The 20,967-nt window shown below is 40.7% G+C and overlaps 1 protein-coding gene across 13 annotated transcripts in view; it reads left to right on the top strand.

The window, feature by feature from the left end:
• Positions 1-5,033: 5,033 nt before the first annotated feature.
• phldb1b (pleckstrin homology-like domain, family B, member 1b) overlaps positions 5,034-20,967 on the top strand; it is a 78,599-nt gene continuing 62,665 nt past the window's right edge. For 3 of the 13 annotated variants that reach the window (XM_055514277.1, XM_029170265.3, XM_029170264.3), the window contains exons 1-4: positions 15,767-16,307; positions 17,437-17,538; positions 18,896-19,019; positions 19,445-19,615. In XM_055514277.1, coding sequence (XP_055370252.1) covers positions 16,272-16,307; positions 17,437-17,538; positions 18,896-19,019; positions 19,445-19,615 — 433 coding nt within the window. In that variant the 5' untranslated portion in view covers positions 15,767-16,271. Of the gene's footprint in view, positions 5,420-15,765; positions 16,308-17,436; positions 17,539-18,088; positions 18,181-18,895; positions 19,020-19,444; positions 19,616-20,967 lie in introns of those variants that run through there. The other 10 variants (XM_029170277.3, XM_029170276.3, XM_055514276.1 and 7 more) reach the window with 6 other exon arrangements.

Below are 20,967 nucleotides of genomic sequence, written 5' to 3'. Positions count from 1 at the left end.
GAATGGAGAGTCAACTCGGAAAAGTCATCTATGGCAAGGCCTGCTCGCCTGGATTCAAGAGTAATGCTCAAGAAAGTGCAATTCAAGGTAGTAGCATTGATGATCCTGTGATTATTTGAGACATTCACCTGGCTAATTATACACCAGCAAGGTTATTAATATCCCCACAGAATGATAACAACATTTGTCTCATATTTCAACTACATAACAATTATATGTTTATTTTATTGAAAGGTCATACAATTAGTCTCACTTTCATAAAAATGCAGTGAATATACATTAGCTTTTATGGGTTGTGTGTATTTCAGGGCAAAAACTCCTGCCAGTATAAATGACCAGTTCAACAATCGGCATCTACATCCACCTTAACTGTGTGGAGTGAAGACATTTCTGTCTGCAACCCGGCAATGTTGCGCCTTGTCTCTTACAATCTCATATAGCGTGACTGAACAAAGCTGTGTTGTCAGCAACCCAGTGGAAAAGTGTGCTGCCTGCAGCTTAGGCTGGGCAGCAACACTGAGGTGAAACTATACTAAGTATTGACGTATTAAAACAACACAGAAAACTACCGCAGTGCATACTGTACATTTGTTCTTGGTAAATCTCAATGATCAAACATTACTTTTGATTGTTTAATGTGGTGTTTTGTTTTCTTCCATTGTGTGCAATCAGTGTAGGAGCCCAACATGGTATATTCATGATTAGCGATCATCACTGTAGAGGGAAAACAGATCAGTCACAGGGATGTGTGAGTCACTGTTAACATGTTATCATGTGTAATATGAGTGTGATGGCTGACGGTAAGCAATTTTCTTCCAGGTTAGTTCTGTTTGTACGATTAGGATCTGACAAAACATGTTTTATGTTATTTACACTCTTATCTGCCATTGCCAGCTGTTCTTAGTGGTACCATCTCGCCAGCAGTGTAAGGCAGGGGGTCATCCTCTCTGAGAGTGTGAAACACCAAGAAAACAATCGCACACTGTAAATCCACCCTGTAAAAGGGCTGTCATCCATGTGTAAGTAAAAAATAGGAACGATTTTTTGAAGATGTTTTATGCAGACAGACTAACTTTAACAGGATATTAGAGGAATTCTGTGTGCGTGCGTGGAATGTCCTCTCTCTGACAGTTCAAACAGCAGCAGTCAGGTGTTCTTAGCAGCTTTGTGTCTGGATCTCTCCTCACACTGTTCTGCTACATTCTGCCAGGTGGCTTCTCCTAAACACACATGGAATTTTTCATAGCATGAATTCAGGATTTGTAAAAAACAATCTGAAATAGTAAGTACCAGCATGTGTAAGCGTACTCTACAGTACGTAACCTTTTGTGTACTTTATGTTAACTTTTCAATAATTTTGTCAGATATATTAAACTTTACGAATAGAAAGTATATTCCAGTGTCCTTTTAGCCTTCTTCTTCTTGCTAGATCTCTGTGCTACAATCAATCATACAATCATTTTGTTCAGAAATGAACACGTTGGTCAGCAAATTGTAGAAGAACCCAGAATTGAATCTTGTGGCTGCCCAGGTGCCATTCTGTGTGGAGTTTACATTTTCTTCCTGTGTCTGCATATGTTCTCTCCAGGTAGTGTGGCCTCCTCCCACTCAGGTTACTCAGGGACTCCAAACTGCCTGTAGGTGGGCACTTGTCTACTGGAATAACCTCCAGCACCCCTGCGAGCCTTCGGAGGATGAGCACTTAGGGAAATGGAAGGATGGATTAATACAGCCTAACAGAGGCTCATAAAGCAGGCAGTGTAGTCGTTGACATCGGCCACGCAGCAACTCATGCTGATGTACCAATGAACACAAAAAACATTCTGTATGTGGTGCTGTTCTACCCTTTGTGGAGGTGAAAGAAGATGAAAAGAACAAATTCTAAATGTACGCTCAACAGTTAGACTTCTGCACTAGGTGGCACTAGCGTTTTGCTTCTCTCCTGCTCACTGCCTCACACCTCATCATAAAGAAATTATGCCTGAAGCTAAACTCAGTAAGTAATCCTTCAAAACAACAGCACTCCCAGACATATGTCTATATTAAACGACAGCTGGCCATTGTCAGAAATGGGAACACTATTTTAGTAGTAAGAGAAGAAGCATGACATGAAGACTGACATGGAAATTACTGTTTGTGGGAATAGCCAGTCACTCAGCAATAGTGGTGTTCAATAAAATGTTCCTCTGGTGGCACATTGTAGGCCCACAACAGAGCCACAGCTTTCTTCTGTATGGCCCCAGGGCTGCAGGGGCAACATGTGGGAGTCTGATCCACCACCCATCAACTGCAAACATATCCTGGCAAAAATGATGACCCACTTCCTTCAAATCTTTACATTCCTCCCCCTCTGCCTGCCCTGAATCACTTGATAATTCAATTTCCATCTCGGCTGACAGTATCAGAGGTGTGCAGAGATGTCCTAGCCTTTTGTTCACAGAGTGAGATGCTCCAATCATCTCAAAGGATCAAGTCAGCACCCATCTAGGCCTTTGATGTTCATAATGAGCGCTTCCCTCAGCTCAGCCCTGCAGCACTCACTGTATGTTTCTATAAAGGCATTAAGGTTTGAATGGGTGTGTGGGTGCTGTTACAGTGCAGGGGAGGAGGGGAGCGGAACCAAAAATGCTTTTCATTAAAGATGAAAGGAGGGAAAGCTTTTAATGTCTCAGACGTCTGTTTATGCTAAGTGCAAGGGTGTGTGTATAGACATAAAAGAGAAATTTACTTTTGACCCCCACGGTAATCTACGTATACCTGGGAGCTCGTCTGTTGTATTAATAGTACGTTACAAGGCTTATTGCTGTGTCCCTGACTACAGTTGCAGCTTGGCATCATCACATATACATAAAGAGTGTAAAGTACAGTATAATGTGTTCTACACATGTTACTTGTCTGTGTACACTAAAGCTCCTCAAGCCAATCGTGCACTTAATCAGCTCAGAGAAGGAACTGTGTTATATTTCCATTCCAGACTTTGCTGCATTTATGTAAATTCCATTACAGATCGGTGGATGGTTTGTTTTTTTTAACTCTACATAATTTGTGGATTATTAATTAATAATTGTAGCCAAAATGATTTGCAGCATCACATACAATATTTTAAGCAGATGCCTAAATTCTCAGTCTTCCTTGAGATTAAGAAGGTAATAGGTCAGTTGAGTAGAAACTCAAGAGTTTTTCTTGTCTACATTGTTTAGGAAAAGGTCGTCAGCAAAGCAATGGAAAGAGATACCATTTGTTAAGAATGGATCCCAATGCAGTAATGTAAACCGCAAAGGGAAGGAGCCCAAGAATGGAACCTTGTGGGATCACATGTGATAAGAGCTGAAATGAAAGGTCCATCAGGTCAATTAGCCAGGTTAACAGAGTAGTCACATACTATTTAAACAAATTTTAACTTCATTTTTTTTGGTTTTGACCTTTGAGCATGGTGTATGAGTGCAAGTGCTTTATGTGTAAATGTGACCCAGCACCGTCGGGCATGGTTTATGTGTGAGGAAGGGAATATACTGTCGGGATTGCCTGTGATGCCATTTAGCAGCATTGCTGTAGCTCTCGAGGGCTGGGGGGGTCCTGCCTCATTCACGTGGGGGCTTTACTGTATGAGCGATGGAGCCAATTGGGAATCTGGTTTCATTCTTCCCTGTTTCTCCGCCCTCAGCTATGTCAGGAATATCCTTTTTATGGGGTGTGTGGGTGCATACAGACATATTCACCCAAGGCGTTGCATTACTAATGGGCTGGTAAATAGATTTGTGGTTGCTTCATGCACAAGACCCCCACAGGGCTTGGCCTTTCCTCAATGTTCCTCATATTTTATGTCATATTTAGAGCCTGGGGGCTGGTCTTTTCTGAAGGTGGGGCTGCCCGGCTATGGCTTTAGGAGAGCTTAGCTAAGATCTTTTACTCACTGGATCGAGAACAGAGTTTGAATTTGATTCATGGCCTGTTCTGTTCCCCTGCTCAGTACTCACACATTATGTCTGACCACGTCCCCTGCCTCTTCTACTTCCTGATTGCCAGCGTGACCATGTTGCTTCAACAAGTCAGTTTGTCAGGTCCCATGCTAGTTCACCATACTGTACCACACATAACAGGTGTTGTAAACCTTTGTTAGCGATGCCATTTCTTTAGCCTTGTTGCCGTACTTTTGATTTGTTGACCTTGCTAAATTTTTCTGTGTCAAAAGTATCCTTACTTGTGTCTGGTGTTAGTTTTAATTAAAGCTATCTGTTTGATTGCTACTGAGTTGTTCCCTTTGGATTCTTAAGAAACATTCCTTAAACTCGGCCTGCCATTTTTTGTCCGACTGTGACAATCCCTCCCAAAACCTGAACAGTAATTAATTCTCCTCTTCTTCAGAATTACGCACAATTTAATCCTCCTCTTGAGCAAAATGTAATTCTTCCTTGAAAAAAAAAAAACCTAGCAACCCGAAGCCTCACTGCTGGATTAAACTAATAAACTTTGGTGACAGGAAAATGAAATGTGATGCAAAATTAGGGCACTCACACCTTGTCCAGGAGCGTTACATGAAGCTAGCTTTCTTCTGTGCTTTGCCTGGTTTTCATAGACCTCAGAGAAGCTGTTAGAAACAGTGTAGGGCTTCTTTAGTTTGATGAAAACCTGGGTGAACATACAAACATGTCACGCATTTCTTACACTGTATTATTTTCTGGTCGGACAATTTCCTGATTAGAATAATAATGGATCTTTTGGACATCACTATTTAATTTTTGTTTTTTAGAGATGGATAACAGAGAGCACGTGAAAATGTAGTTTTTATACTGTATATTGGATATATCAGCAGCAGGTGTAGCTCAAAGACAATGATTATTCCAAACAGGAACAGGAAGTAGGATGTGATGGCAGATGACAAGATGACAGGAGCAAACAGCAACAAAAGTGCCTCCATCAGGTTGGAGGGCCATACTGTAACACAAGCTCAGTTACTTAACTCTCACCTTAAGAAGTATGGCCATTTTAACATGAGTGTGGGTATGCAGGTGAACAATAATGGGTTAATAGTTCTATTGGTCTCTGTGAACAATTTTTTCATCCAGAAGAATGAGTGCCTTGTGCCCCAGTGCGTGTGCGTGTGGGTGGGGGCACTCATGAATGAGCAATCATGTGAGTCAAGAGCAAGTGAGAAGAAGGGGACCAGCAGGAGCAGCAGCCAGACGGTGTATGTTGGACACATGGCTTTAGTCCAGTGTGAGGCAGCAGCGTGGGCACTGAGCAAAGTGGCAGCCGCTGACGGATGAGAGACACAACAAGGATCAAAGAAAAGCTTCTGTCTTCCATCTCTGTGGTTTCCAGCAGCAGCCCCGTCCAGTCTTCATGGGCAGCAGTGGTGTGTTTGCTTAGTGTTACTGGACCGTCCTAGCACATATACACGCATCGTCCCCTCAGCCAGGTAGGTAATCAGCAAAATAAGATTTTTTTGCAAACATACAGTAAATATTATTGCTCTCATTGATAAAAAAAGTGTAAAATGTGTCCATGCAAATATCCCCAGCAGCATAGACATAACAGCTCAAAACAGAGTTTGTCAGGTGGAGCCTGTTCACTGCAAGGCCAAAAGTAGCTGTTGATCTATGTCACGTAGAGCTGAAAAATGAAACTGCAATAATTTCATAGCAGCATTTGACAGACTAACATTTTTAGGGTGGCATGGTGGTTTGTTGAATTTCCAGGTGTCTCTCTGTTGAGTTTTCCAGTTTTCTGTGTGGGTTTTTTCTAATATGTGTAACTGAGTTGGTGTTAACATCTAAATACGTAAAACGGTATATTTTATAACATGCACCCTACATTTAAATAATTAGCTGCAGTTATGTTCTTTATGTCATGACAACCTAAAATAACCACAAAGCATAGAAAGTGTAGGAGCAGTAAGTGTCGCTGTACCTGGAAGAAAACACATTTTATGGCGAGTAAAAGAGGAAAGTGTGGGTGTGTAAGAGGCAGGACTTTCTCACTTCCTCGTTAGTTTCTCAGCCTTCCCACCCTCCTGGAACACTGGCTGCTTTGAAGGAAAGAGAGAGACCTATACAGGGTTGGTTGTTGTTTGAACCTCCCAACTAAATTAGAGTTAGACCCACATTTCTTTGGGAAGTCTGGCAGACAGAAACGGCTGTGCAGAGTTCCCAGACTACAGCAACTATCTGGCTACTGATAATAAATGCTTTGTTTTCAGACTTCATTCTGTTGAAAGAATTATCAGGCCAGCGTATTGGCACTCTATCTAGCCCCTACTCGACCCCCCAGGCCCAACATCCACCCAGCTCCACTGGCACCTATGGGTTGGGTGGCTCTACTTAAACTATTTGCGATAGTGCGGACTATTGAATGTGAATGTGAAGAATTGCATGTTTTGTTAAAGAGGACTGCTCATGTTACACAATCACCACAAGAGGACTGTAATAAGCTTATGTTATACTGTATGTATCCTAGCTGAGCAGATAACCCATGAAAAATGAACCAAATGCTGGAAGTTGTTGAACATACATAATTAATTACAGTACCAGGGTTCATGAGGGGGAATTTTTTTTTCATCAATCATGTAAAGCAGTTTGGTGGTAATTGACCTTTGTATGTAGACTTAGTTGTGCTCATTAATTTTACTTAATGCTAATTGAGTGTTATTTTCTTGTATAAAAATATTTTTCGATGAGTAATAAAAAAAGAAATAAAAAAAGAAATCCTGAATGAGATAACTGCTCAAGTCCAAACAGTCTGTGACATATCAGTCAGACACATTTAAAACAACCACTGCAACATTATTTGTGGCCTTCAGTCAAATACAACACATTTGTGTGTGGAATGTGTCCATGTAGATAACCCCAGCTATAGCATCAGCTCTTCAGTAATGTGAGTTTAGTAGAGGGTAATCTAGTACAAACCTGGCCTTTAGGAAACTAGATCTGCTCCACACTACCTGGCCTCCCATAAAATGCACTCAGCCAGCTGTTGAATATACAGGTCATGTCAGATCAGGGCTCTGCTGTCTTCTGAGTTCACTGCTTACTCCACTTTGTTATTCAGCCTACTGGCCAATTGCCTAGATGCCTGTCTCTGCCTCAGCTGCAGCATGTACAGTATGGGACACCTGCACAAACACATACGTGCAGACCAAGCAGGCAGCCAAACTCAGTGCATGACATCTGCAGATTGGAATATGACCTCTGCACACTCCTCGCTTTGTTTTTTTTCTCTCGATCATTTCCTCCCTTCACTGTCTTTGAATTTAAATGGCAGCATGCCTTCAGGCCAGTGAGTCATGCCAAGATAAGACACAGTCACTCTCAGACTATTCATCTCACTCAAAGTTGTCTCCTTTTTCACAGTGATGCTCTCACACACACAGATATAAAGACTAATCTGGTCTTGTTTACCAATGTGACATGTACACACAACACAGACGTCCCATAAAGTGGCTATAACGTATCTGGATTTACCCTCATGTTAATACAGACAATGTGTGTGTTCAATACTGATGTTAAGCATCCAAAGCGACCTTTCCAGAGACTGTTAGATGTCCTCACAGTGTAATAAGGCCAAATGGCAGAACAATACAAAGCGATACAGAGAACCTTTGGGCTTTGTCAGAGCAATTTGCTCTTTGGATCAGTTTCCATGACAGAAGAAGGATCTTCCCACACAGTCCCTATTATTTAATTTTATTTCTTAAGCTTCCCTCCCCAGAAGAAGGGCAAAGGTCAGTACTCTGAATGTTTGTGAAGGTGTGCGCATGTGTGTTGGATGGAAGCAGGACAGACACTGGTGAGTGTGTATACAGATAGAAAGATAGAACAACTGTAACAAAAGTAATGGAACATGTTCATTAAGTAATATGTGCTGTCTTTTAGTATGCTAGGCCAGTTGGTTCAATTTAGCTCCAAGATGAAAGGCTAAGTTTAGTTTTATTGATTTCATAATTCTTCTGGGTTCGATTCCCGGAGGCGACCCTGGCGCCTTTCTGTGTGGAGTTTGCACGTTCTCCCCGTGCTTGCGTGGGTTCTCTCCGGGTTCTCCGGCTTCCTCCCACAGTCCAAAGACGTGCATTAGGTTGATTGGCTTCTCTCTCTCTCCATTGCCCGTAGGTGTGAGTGTGTGAGTGAATGGTTGTCTGTCTATGTGTTGCCCTGCGATGGACTGGCGACCTGTCCAGGGTGTACCCTGCCTCTCGCCCGTAGCCAGCTGGGATAGGCTCCAGCACCCCGTGACCCCGCACTAGGGAGTAAGCGGTTAAGAAAATGGATGGATGGATGGATGGATGGAATTTCCTACTCGTGACTGTGTGGGGTTTATCTGGGTACTCCAGCTTTCTCCTACAGCCCACGCAGGAACGTTATTTAGAAACTCTAAATTGCTCGTAGGTGTAAGTGTGAATTTTCTGTCTCTACTTGGCTCTGTGATCTCTATCTCTTTTTACCTAATAACAGCTGGAATTGAAAGCCCATGGTCTTTTAGATAAAACATGGTTAGATAAAGAGCTTTGATGTAATAGTTTAGGGACACCCAGGTGATTTACGTCGTAAACGTGAACGGTATATAAGTAAAATCTTACTTTTTAATATACATTAACTTTGTCCTAACTTTTTTCTTATAGCGTTTAAATTTCCAATGTTTGGATGCATTTCTTAAAATAGTCATAGCATAGTCATCTAGCATTCTTGAACTTATCCTGGACTTTGTAGCTCAGAGGCAGGGCCACTTAATCACAGTTTAGTTACCATGGAGATGTTTTATGCCTCGCTGTGCTCCAGGATCCCTGACGTCCAGGATATATTAATTCTAGTGATTTCATTAAGCTTATTGTTCAATTGAATTGTTTCTACATATACAGTAATTTACGTTATTCTACAGTAATGTGATGATCATTTTGGTCATTTAATTTTGTCAGGATTTGTTTCATAGAACTAATTTTAGACTGCTCTTTATATTGTTGTGAAAGTGTATTGGGATTAAAAAAGGTGACTGTAGTTCAGGAGGTAGAACAGTCATCTATTGGTTGTGGGATCAGTGTTTCAGTTACGGGTTCATGTGTTGACATGTCCACTGAACCCTAAGTTGAGTCGGGTCAAGCTGCATAGTAGATAGATAGCTCAGCCATCAGTGTGTTTGTGTCTGTGAATGGGTGAATTAGAAGATCAAAGGAATCCAAGCATGAATATAGCAAGAAAGCTGACAGTTTATGTTCCATGGTCTAACACACAGGCAGCAGTATGTGTCATGGATGCCAGGGCATCTCACAGCAACTGCCACAGACTGAGCTTGGCTGCACGATTAAGCCATGAATATGACATGACTTTTAAAAGCAGGAACCTGAGGAATAGTCTGACAGTCTGTAAAAATTAAGAATCGGGATTTCAGCCTCAAATACGAAGACTACTTAGCATCGAATGAGCTTTATTTTCAAAGCATTCTGAAGAAAAGTGATCCCCACAAACCTCCAGATGTTTGAAGAGACTTAACAAAGTTTGAATGGGTGTAGCTTCTGTGCAGCTGAAAGTGAGGGTTGGTTTGACTGACATGTACATACATTTGTCAGTACAATAAAACTAGGTGTTTCAGTTCAGTTTGACCTATCTTCAGGCTGTATGCTGTAAGCTCTTTAGCTTCAGCACCCTGTATGTCAACATACAGCCCTTAGCCATGTAACAGTACTAAATTCCCCAGAGCTTGATTTTACATAATATGGAACTATTATAAAATAGCATCAGTGACTGTATCTGTGCATCTGTCAGAAGCCTGTATACATTATATCGCTGTTTCTCTCATAGCTGTGGTCATTTTGTGTGCTTGAACTTCAATATGGGTTCTGTAGTTCGGTATGCTGCAGCAAACCAGCAGCCTTCCCACTCCTCCTTCAGGGGATTACTGTTGTTGAAAGAGCCTCTTTGTCCATGCAAGGCTGGAATGCCTGTCCACCTCCATGTCTTTGGGAAACACTGAGCCAAAAGTCAACGGAACCACTGAGCAGTGGAATAGCACACTTCACCAGCCACATTACAAAGCCCCTGCTCAGAAGCCACTGTGACAGACAGACAATTCACCCAAACAGCTGTAATGTAGTGTTGTGCAATATTTCAGTTTTGAATTCTGGATTTTAAACCTTATGTGCAACTGCACTTCTTAAGGTGTTTCACATCTGTCCATTTATACATCTACCTCGAAGGGGTCAGATTGTTTGTGGTAAGTTTTTGCTTAAGGAGCATCATTTTCTGACATCATACCCTTATCAGCAGACTCGGGGTGGAGGGCTGGCAGGGCCCATGTATGCTGTGATACTTTAGGGCAGGCTCACAGTGGTTTAGAGAATGACACCAAGTAATCCTTCCTAGACCTTTTGAGATATCATTTTTCCTGTCATTTGAGACAATAATTGGTTAATAACAGGTCCTGTGATCCTCAGAACTGCTGAACTGCACATTCACATTTCTGTGCTCACAATGATTGCATAGCTTTAGTGACTACAGCTCACTACAATAGTCGGTTGGTTTTGTTTTGTGTGCGGCTTTTGCTTTTTTGGCTTCACTGACCTGTGGGTATCTTTTGAAGATGTGTTGTCCGACTACCATGCTCATTTTCAGGCCTGTACAACCATATATGACAAATTCTGCTCATCATTGTACTAATTTTCATATAGCTGATTGCGATAGCAAAAAGACCATTACAATTATTCATTTTTCTCAACCAAAAATGCTTCTTGCCTCATCAACGTGTATGCATGTACAGAAATTGGGCATTTGGTGCAGGTTGATGGTAGCATTTCTCCAATCTCTAAATTTTGAAGAGAGGAAGAACTCCTTTATCAAGGAAGAGACCTCCAGCAGAATCCGCTTCAATGTGGATGGCCATCTGTCTCGACCAGTTGGAGTGAGGGGAGAGAAGAGAGAAAACAATAGCTACAATAAGCAGCAACAGAAAGCAGACAGGATGGTTGGAGCAGTAAGTCTACACAGGCAGGATGGGTGGACCAGTAACTGAACACACACAGGTTGCTTGGACCAGTAACATAACACAGGCAGGATGTATGGACCAGTAACACCCAAACAGCCTAAAACTATAGAAACCTAACTAACAGAGTTAACTAACAGAGGAATTTAATAAACAGAAACACCTTTGGCAGCTCACTGTCATGAAGTGTGAATAGTATGGAAAAAACTAGACAGATGTGAGCATGATCTGATTAACAAACAGAAAGCAGGAACCAAATACAGTAAATGGGTGCGGCCAGAGGCAATGGGGTGTGGCTACAGCAAGGGAGAGGGACAACCTTCGCGGAGCCACTTATCAATATTTTCATAATTTGTATTTTATTCTTTTGGTGTCTGGTTTTGTGCTACTGTGTTGTCCAGTGACCATTTTGTATCTATTTAAATTTACTGTCATCAAAATAAATAATTTGAGATAGTTTTGCTTTTGCTGCTCATCTGTATCATAGACAAACACAACACAACCAGACTCTGGAAGGTTTTCAAAACTTTGGAGCTCAGTAACATTGCTGCATCTACTTGGCGATACTGAATAATAGGACACTGCCTAAGACTAATTATCCTGTTCATTTATGTCGGCTAGGCTAAACATGTAAGGTGCACTATACTATACAGTAATATAGTTGGGTTAAGGAAATAAAGCAATACTTGCAAATCATCTTATTATTTCAAATTGTCTATGTCAACAAATCTTTTTAAAATGATTGGTTAAATTAGGAATTAAACTTTGGCTAGGGAGGTTTGTTTAATCTGTTTCTACATCCACAACGTCTAAGTAGTGGATTTGGCATAGTGGGCTTTTACATACTGTACTTGCACTATGTGCATATGTAAACATTATATACATTAAAAATACCCCCTGTGTCTTAGAATTTTACAGCTACAAATACTGTACTATTACCAGACAGTTACTTAATCATTTTTACTTGTATATCCAACACAGTTTTTGGTCCTCACAGAATACAGAAAGCTGCAAATGTTTACTGCATGTCTGTGGCTTCTTTCTAAAAATAGAATGTATCATTTGGATTCAGCCGCATCCAGCAGAGAAAAATGCTGTGGTTTCAAGAGCGCAAGACCTAACCATGTGAAGCTGAGGCTCCTAAACCGGACACTTGTTTCCATTGTGTCTGAATCACATCTACAATACAATATACAGCTAAACTTTCACTTATTATTTCTGTTGTCTGTTATAATAAACATATAAAAGTATAGTGCAATTTGGGTAGCAACTGGACCAAACTGCAACACTGTGGTGTATTGTGGGTTTCATGTCAGCAACCAGCATTGACTATGGTAGGAAGAGACTATAAAAAGGAAAGAGACATATAAAGTAAGATACACATATGGAGACAAATGTTGAGGGATGAAAGTGCCTGCATGAGGAGGATTTTCAAACAGGCTTCATATCAGAGCTCAGGAGAACAGAACAGATCTGTGTGGTGGCAGCTGGCTGGACAAGATAGAATGCATCAGAGTCTGTAATAATAGTCCTTCTCCATCATCCCATTATCTCTTTGCTGCCACTTCCTTTTTTATTGACTGGCTCACAGTTGTGTTATGTAGACTCACCAACATTCACGTGAACATGCTTTATACTGCTGCCATGTTGGGAGAATTTGTCTTTAGCAAATACAACTTGATTATTCATATAGACAGCAACAGTTTATCTGGAGAATTGCTTCTTCACATATGTTCATAGAGGAAGAAGAGGCTGACAGTAGGAGCTCTGTCACATTGGTTTGGTTTCTACTGCCTGTATAGAGACACATAGATGCATCTGCATGCATCAATTCCCAGATAAAGTAGTAGTTGTCTTCCAGACCTCCATAAAGCAGCCAGGTGTATTTACTACATTTGTGATGGCACACCTGCAAAGTGTTAATATCTCCTTCCCTCACATCCTCATTACCTGTGGGTACAAACTGCATCTAATCACAGGCCAAGAAATTTCTGTAAGTCTGTAACAGGCCGGTCAGGACTTGATGAACACGACTGATAGGAGGACAAGAAACAGCATGAGAAGAACCCCTTCGTGGTAAGAACTACGTTGGCAGTAATGACATCTCTGTGTTGGAAGGATTGCTCTCATCGCATCTTGTAAATCACAGTACACTTGCTCTTACTGAAAAGCTACAGGTAGATGTGCTGTAGATTTGGCAATATAAGAATTTAGTTCAAAATGTGTGAATTGAGCCAATACACATTTGCATTTTGAAATGCCATAAATTAGGAACTAAACTTTTTTGAGACATTTAAGAAGCACTATAATGTCAAAACATACCAAAAATAAACAACTTTGTGGATGCCTGTGGCCCCAAGATGATGCTACCCATCTTCTTTTTTTGTCTCAACATTCCTGATTTTCTTCACATTCTTGGCCTCCATCCAGCTTACACAGTGAATTTGTCTCAGGGGGACACATTACTGCTGGAGTGGCAGACAAAATTGTAAATGAGAGTTTTTTTCGGCCCTAAACACAAGATGTATTTTGTCCACGTCTCATTTCATTCATCACTCTTACTTGCACATTCTTGCTCCTAATAAGATAAACTCTAATCATTACCTGAAAACTACAAGGAACACTTCACATTTAGTCTAATTGTTTATCTCAATACAATATTTGACTTACAAATAAGTAAGAATCAAATAAACTATGGATTGAATATTGAGAAACGTTCATTAATAGAAGCCACGGAATTAAACTTTTCTCTAATAATCATCTACATATGTACAGTATAGTTGGCAGACCACCAGCTTCCAGTACTGCATTTTTACATCCCAACTAAATGGTGATCCCCATTCATTATCGTTCTCAACCCCATCCTAAAAAAAAGAAGAATTGTAGAATTGTTCAGTCAGAGTCTGGGCCCCCCTCTTCATGATGTGACAGAAATTGACTTTGATGTGGTGGGAACAGACACCCATATTCAATGACAAGTTTGACTTCTAGTTTAGGAACATAAATGTAAGATCAAAAAAATTAGCAAGCTAGTTTTGCTCTACTGACAGCTTTGCTTTTCAGATTGTATGATTTCTTGCTATTGACCAATATCAAAAACCATTAATCAGTGGTTGTTTTCTTAGCTCAGTTAGGGGCTCATGAGTTGGGCTGTGTATTGGCACATATCGAGTGATATGTTTCATCAATACAGAGATTAAAAAAACTATAGGTCAATCAAGGTTGAGATAACTATAAAACATACTTCTGAGTCAGCATATTAATAACAGTGGAGTTGAATTGTGCATTCAATACACACTACAGAGGAGAGCCGTTCTACATTATACCATAGTCGTGTTACAGGTTGCCTGGGTTGCCATCTAGCGGTGGGAGGTTTAATTGAATTGAATTAAATAACTTGATGCCATGTGTGAGAAGCGAGGCAACATTGCAGAATATTATATTCCAATAGGAAGTGTACTAATATGTTTTTACACTGCTTCATGAGTTTCTCTTCCTACTTTTGCACCAGTTGTGTAGCAAACTGGCAAACAAATTCAAAATGATGGTTAGGCACAAAATTAATTTGAAATTATAAAACAAATAAAAAATCAGAAAGTCACTATTGAAACTAGAAACAAATAAAACCTAGTGCGAATAAATAAAACTTGTCCCAAACCAAATCATTTATATTTTATTATTTTCTTGGTAATATTTGTTAAAGTTTGTTAAGCAAAATTCTTATAAATTTGTAACTGTGCAAGCATGGACTTCCCTGGGCTTGTTTGTGTTAAGCAGTTTTGTGTTACAGTCACTTTATTTTGTCAAAATGAATTTCGTTTTATAATTGATGTTTATTGATTTAGCAATCAGAGACACAATTTTAGGAATTATAATACGGCTAGAGGTTTATAAGGATCAAGTTAGCATCGTCACTTAGAGGACATACTGTATAGAAGGAGGAGGCATCCACCTACTTCCTCATCTTATACTGGTCTGATGTCATTACTGATGTAATGGGGTAAAAGCAAGTACAAGGGGGTTGGGATTAAGTGCAGTAAATTATATTGTTTGTTTAAGTTATATAGATGTAGATGTAGATGTACATGTACATGTACATGTACATGTAGATGTAGATGTAGATGTAGATTTAACTTAATATAGAAATTAGATGAAGTGATTGATTGGCTGTTTATTAATAACAATGTAGTTGCTTAATGAGACGTGTAAGGTTTAAAAGATAAGTTATGTAAATGTATACAACCTGCCAAGGAATGGTTCATCTCAAAATAGGGTAGGGGTAGATTGCTGAGGGTACTTAACCAGTAGCTCATGCTCAGCTACAGGGAAGAAGAATGTAGCTGTGTGCACTGGTTTGAACTGAGTTGGTATGATTTGAGATGTTAGACGAAAGATGTTATTTGTTGGTTATATTTTGGAAAGTGTATAACATGACTTTTTTTTTAATGGATGAAGCGTTTGGGCCTACCTGCTACTTACTGATCAGCCACTTTGGTCAACACTGTGACACCCAACCTAACTAACAAACACTGAGATAGATGCATTTCATATAATTATAGGGTTTTGCCTACTTCATCAGTCACTCTGACCATTATCAGCGCCTTTCACTCACCACTGCTCCTGTCTTAATCTTTGTTTACTCACTCGCTCATTCGCTCGCTCGCTCGCTCACACACACACACACACACACACACACACACACACACACACACACACACACACACACACACACACACACACACACACACACACACACACAGAATATCCATCCAGCAGTCAAAGCAGGAGCCCCAGACAGACACTTCCTCCAGCTTTTCTCAGGGGGATCCCATGGTGTTCCCAGACCAACCAAGAGCCATAGTGCTTGCAGTGTGTGCTAGCATTGAAATAAATGCATGAGCCACCTTAACTGAGAAGTGGCTCTAAGCCCTGTAAGGGTGCGCCCCACCACTCTGCAGATGAAACTCACTTGCATGTATCAGGGATTCTGTCCTTTTGCTCATGACCTAACTAACGCACACGAGCATGGGTGAGAGTCAACCAGTAAATCGAGAGCTTTGCTTTTTGCTTTAGACTGTCTCTCTGTTATGTAGCATTATAGTGCAGTCAGTGTGGAATGTAGCTTTTAGTTTAGTGGAGCAAGTAGCAACAGATCCACTTCCTAAAAGATGGTATGTAAAGGATTCCACTTCCAGTAATTTGAGACACTAGAAGAGACGGGAAGAAACTGTGCATTGTGTTAGAGATGTCCCATTCAACCAGGTGGACTCCGAAAGGAGTTTTGTAACCAGGAGCAGCTCTTTGTCATGGAGGGGGTACACTTTGTGGACAACTGGACAAAGGTAATACATATTACCACAAAATTTACACAAAACCTAAAGTAAAAATCTCTTTCCTCTATATTTTGTTGTAATATGTAAGCTACTGTGTGGAAGATATTTGTATTCATAATTATTTGGTTTGATCTTTATTTACTTATTTTTTGAAGCTGACATCAATGAATTTTGTTTCACGGAAAAACAAATATGGAGAAATTGCTGCTGCAGTGTTTTATCCTCAGGGCAGAGTATATCAGAACCATATTTTCCATCATGCTGTAACATTTCAGGCATGCACTTAACCCCGGGTACACTGTGATTCTGTGATAGAAAACTGAAAATAAATATCTTTCTCCTACATATTGACCCTTATGCACAATCCACTTTCTATGAGTACAAATTTAGACATTGCTTGTTCTGCTCTGACTTAATGGAAATAGCTGCAAGTGAGTAAGTAAGTAAGAAAGGAAGAATTTGTCAGAATTAGGTCTGTGTGTGTGTGTGTGTGTGTGTGTGTGTGTGTGTGTGTGTGTGTGTGTGTGTGTGTGTGTGTGTGTGTGTGTGTGTGTGTGTGTGTGTGTGTGTGTACTTGTGTCAAAGTGAGGACCAAAAAAACGTATTTTCGTATTTTTTGGATCAGAGCAAAGATTAGACATCTGCTTTTACAGATGTGATGGTTAGGGTTAAGGGCTAGGGAAGGCATTATGTTAAGGGAGGTCCTCACTTTGATGTAAGTACAAGAATGTGTGTGTGTGTGTGTGTGTGTGTGTGTGTGTGTGTGTGTGTGTGTGTGTGTGTGTGTGTGTGTGTGTGTGTCATACTGAAAGCCTAGGTAGCTTTAATTTCCAATGAATGTGTAATCCTCTAAGGGATAAGTGTTGCTTCCTTGCAGTGCGTTGCTAAATGCTGCCTACCATTTCCTTTATGTGTCTGTGCTGACACTATTAATCACACCATGACACAGTAGTGTCTATGCAGAGTGGAGCTGATCTGGTCTTTTTTTGTAGGATGCGTCTTTGACATTTTACTCTGTATCCAGATGTGACCTTAACACAAATAGACCATGAGAACACAAAACACACTAAGCATTGTTTTCCTATAGAGACAAGGTCACCGGTGACGACTATTTTGGTTTGGTTGTTTCCCTCTCCAGGATCTTCATGTGTTGCATGAGGCTGGTGACAACATAGTGGACATGGACTGCCTGAACAGGAACACGCCTGGCTCTGGCCGTCAAACCCACCAGGGTTTACAGGTGAGTGTGTGCAAGTGTGTGGGTTGTGAAGGGCACTCACTGAGCAGACCAGAATGAGAGCAAAGAGAGAGAAAGAGACCTACTATTGCTCACTTGGCAACTTTCACAGGAAAATCGAGTCATAAATGATCATGTGTTAGTGTTGTTACATGTTCCCATTGTGTCTCCCCACTAACACACTCTGTGCTCTCTATTTCTCTGATGATTACTGGCCACTGGTGTTACAGTTGTCAGTGCCTTTGTTGCTTCTGCCACTACATACAGAGGTAATGGGCCGGCTGCTGTAAGAGAAGAGGCAAGGTCAGGTCACGCAGGATTATGTTTATCATCATGTTTGATGGTTACAATGGAGTTTTAGAGCTTAGGTTAGCATTAGGTTTTCATTAGAGTTGAAATTATAGTTAAACTTAATGGAATTGTCACAGTCTGGACTTTTAAGTTGCCATTTCCTGTTTTATTTTCTTGCACTTCCGGTTTTGTCTTGTCACGTCTAGCTTTACTTTCCAGTCACGTGATCTTACCAGCTGTTTTCTATCCCTTATTACTCACCTTCGTCTTGTATTTAAGCACCATCTCAGCCATAGCCCAGTTGCCAGATTGTTAGCTCGTATCCCTGCGTCTACATTCCAACGTTCGTGTCAAGTAAGTCCTGCGTGTACTGGTTCTGATCGTGTTTTAAACCTTTCCTTGCCTGCTCCCTGTCTGTACTATTTTGAACTCTGCTTTGGTTATTAAACCTTACCTGGAATCTGACTGCCTTCGGCCGGAACCCTGTCTGTTCCGTTGCCTGCATTAAATCTCCACAAGCCATATCTGCGTGTTGTGTTGTGCATTTTGGTCCTTCACCACACCGCATCCCTGACAGGGGATGCGCGCTCAGATAGATTAGGGACCCTATGAGTAATGTGTGTGATTAGAGCGAGATAGATGCTTTATTGATTTGTGGGGACAACCGGGCATCTTTGTTCAGAGACAAAAGCATAGCTACAAACACATGGAAAACACATGGGGTGTGTTTTTCACGTAAGTCAGTAAACGCCCCCCAAGAGGTTCATGTTTTCTAATTACAGTGTGAAGTTACTATGGCAACACCCCCTTCCCACCTTGCTGCGCCTGGAGTACATGGAGAGAAAAAATGGGGGGGGGGGTGGACAGCACACACTTTACTCAGGGTGTAGAGGATGTCTAAAGAGCCAGTTATGGAAATTACAGTAAACACAGACTCTCATCTCCCTAGAGCAGAGGATTCTTTTTGAAGATCTCATCCAAGTAAAACTCCAGTCAATGCCAGGCTGTAACATATATCTGTTCATTTTCCCATTTATCACTTTTTTTGATCACCTGACATTCTTTTCAGAAAACCCCACTGGATGTGATTGAGACTGGGAAAAGTCTGCGTTTCCAGACAGAGCACCCCCACTTGGTGAGTCTGGGAAGTGGACGACTGAGCACCGCCATCACCCTGCTGCCCCTGCCTGAGGGTGAGATGCTGCTTCAACAACAGCACGCCCATTTATTTTAGATGCAAAAAATTATGTCAGTGACTCAAGCAAATTCTTGCTTTTGATCTAACTGTTGTGTGATTCCTGTACTTTTTTCTTTATCTGCTTCCTATCTGTGTCCCTGCAGGATGGTAGGTGGGGACATTCTCCCTATCAGTGGCTAGATCTCAGATTAGGACATGGTTTCCCATTAAATGTTGTGTGGAGGCTCATTACAGCTCAAGTATAATTTTGCATTTTCAAAATCAGCAAATCCCAAAAGGAAAAACTCTCTTTTTAAACATAAATCAGAAATTAAGTCTGGAAAAATTAAAACATTTTAATTACTAGTCAGTGTTGTACAGATAAATACCACAGTATAGAACATGTAAGATTTATTCAGCCTTACTTTCTCTTTCTCTTAGGTCGGACCACTGTTGGTCATAGCCCCATGGACATCAACATTCAGGGCCCTGGGGTGGCTGACCAGCACTGCTACATAGAGAACAGGTCAGGGGTCATCATGCTGCATCCATGTGGAAACCTCTGTGCTGTTGATGGGCTCCAGGTCTCAAAGCCTGTGCGCCTGTCACAGGGTAAGAGAGCTTAGTTTACCTAAAACATAATATGAAAAAATTAAAGAAAAAGGAATATTTTTACCTGTGTTATTATAGCCAAGAAAAAATGCAAAAATCATTCAGATGCTGAATTGGATATGTGCACAGTCCATTTACAACAATTTATTATTTATTAAACTACAGACGTGAATTTATACCAAGGACTTGATTTTGAGATTTATCGTTTGTTTATTTATCTGCCAAAATTCAGTTACACAAACACACTGAAGCCAAATTGAGTTACTGTGGATTTGTTCACTGAATTTAACCTGGTCTAGCGCAGCCTAACATCCATAATAGGTTTTATTTTAGTGGCTCTATATCTGCCTCATCTCAACGGTTTTGCATGCAGTTGATTTTAAGTTGGCCACATTTGTTATGGTGTTTATTTTGTCATGTTTTCTATGAAACAGCAGCATGAACACACACTTATCGCCACAATCTACATTAGGCTTGACTTCACTGACTTTGGTACAAAAAAATTCATTTTCTTTAACAGGATCAGGAAAAAAACTAAAACCTGGAGGTGAAGTGGCTAGAGCAGCCAACCTACCTTTTTTAAAGTAGTTGTGCCTGAGGAGTTTACTGGACTTGCAGAGACTCGCAGACGTTTACATCAGTCTTAGATCTGATGTCACATGACCACACACTAATACTATATAGACTGACATTACTCCTCCCTGAATGCTTTCTGTAGCCAGTGTCTTGCATCACTTAAGCAACCTAGACTAGACGAGAATCTACATGGGTAACCCAAGTGAGGCCACATGACTATTGTCACCTCTGCTGCCCCGCAGGCATATCTGACTTTAGCCCCAGAGTATGTGTTGTGTTGAAGAATGAGACAGGGGGTAAATTATAGTTCAGTGTTAGAGTCCCATAGGAATTGAGTTGTACACAGGGAACAGATGAAGTGATTACAAAAGAAATAGTTTAGAGTGTTTGTAATTTCTTGTAATAGCAGGAAATAGACATGACTACTTGCACTCCTGTGGTTAACACATACAGTAACAGACACACTGTAAATGTCCATGGTTGTATCACACTGAGGTACAGTATAAATAGTTATTCTAGATTTGATGTTGACAAAATCAAGCAGCAACCTGTCAGTCTGAACCATGATTTCATTCTGCTGTACATAAATAAATGTATATGATATTTGATAAATGTATAAGGCTGGTACAATTCTTTTTCTCATTTTCTGGGCTACTTCTTTACATATCCTACTTGGGCATTAACTGGCTTGTTGACATCATCGTTCATCCTTCCCTATAACTTTATAAATTAGAGAGCCACATCTGATGCATGATTGCTCTCACTCTGGTCAGATA

This window comes from Betta splendens, chromosome 13 (genome assembly GCF_900634795.4).
Source record: "Betta splendens chromosome 13, fBetSpl5.4, whole genome shotgun sequence".
NCBI lineage: Eukaryota > Metazoa > Chordata > Actinopteri > Anabantiformes > Osphronemidae > Betta > Betta splendens.
The sequence above is the reverse complement of the archived record's forward strand: the minus strand, read 5'-3'. Positions and strand labels throughout refer to the sequence as shown.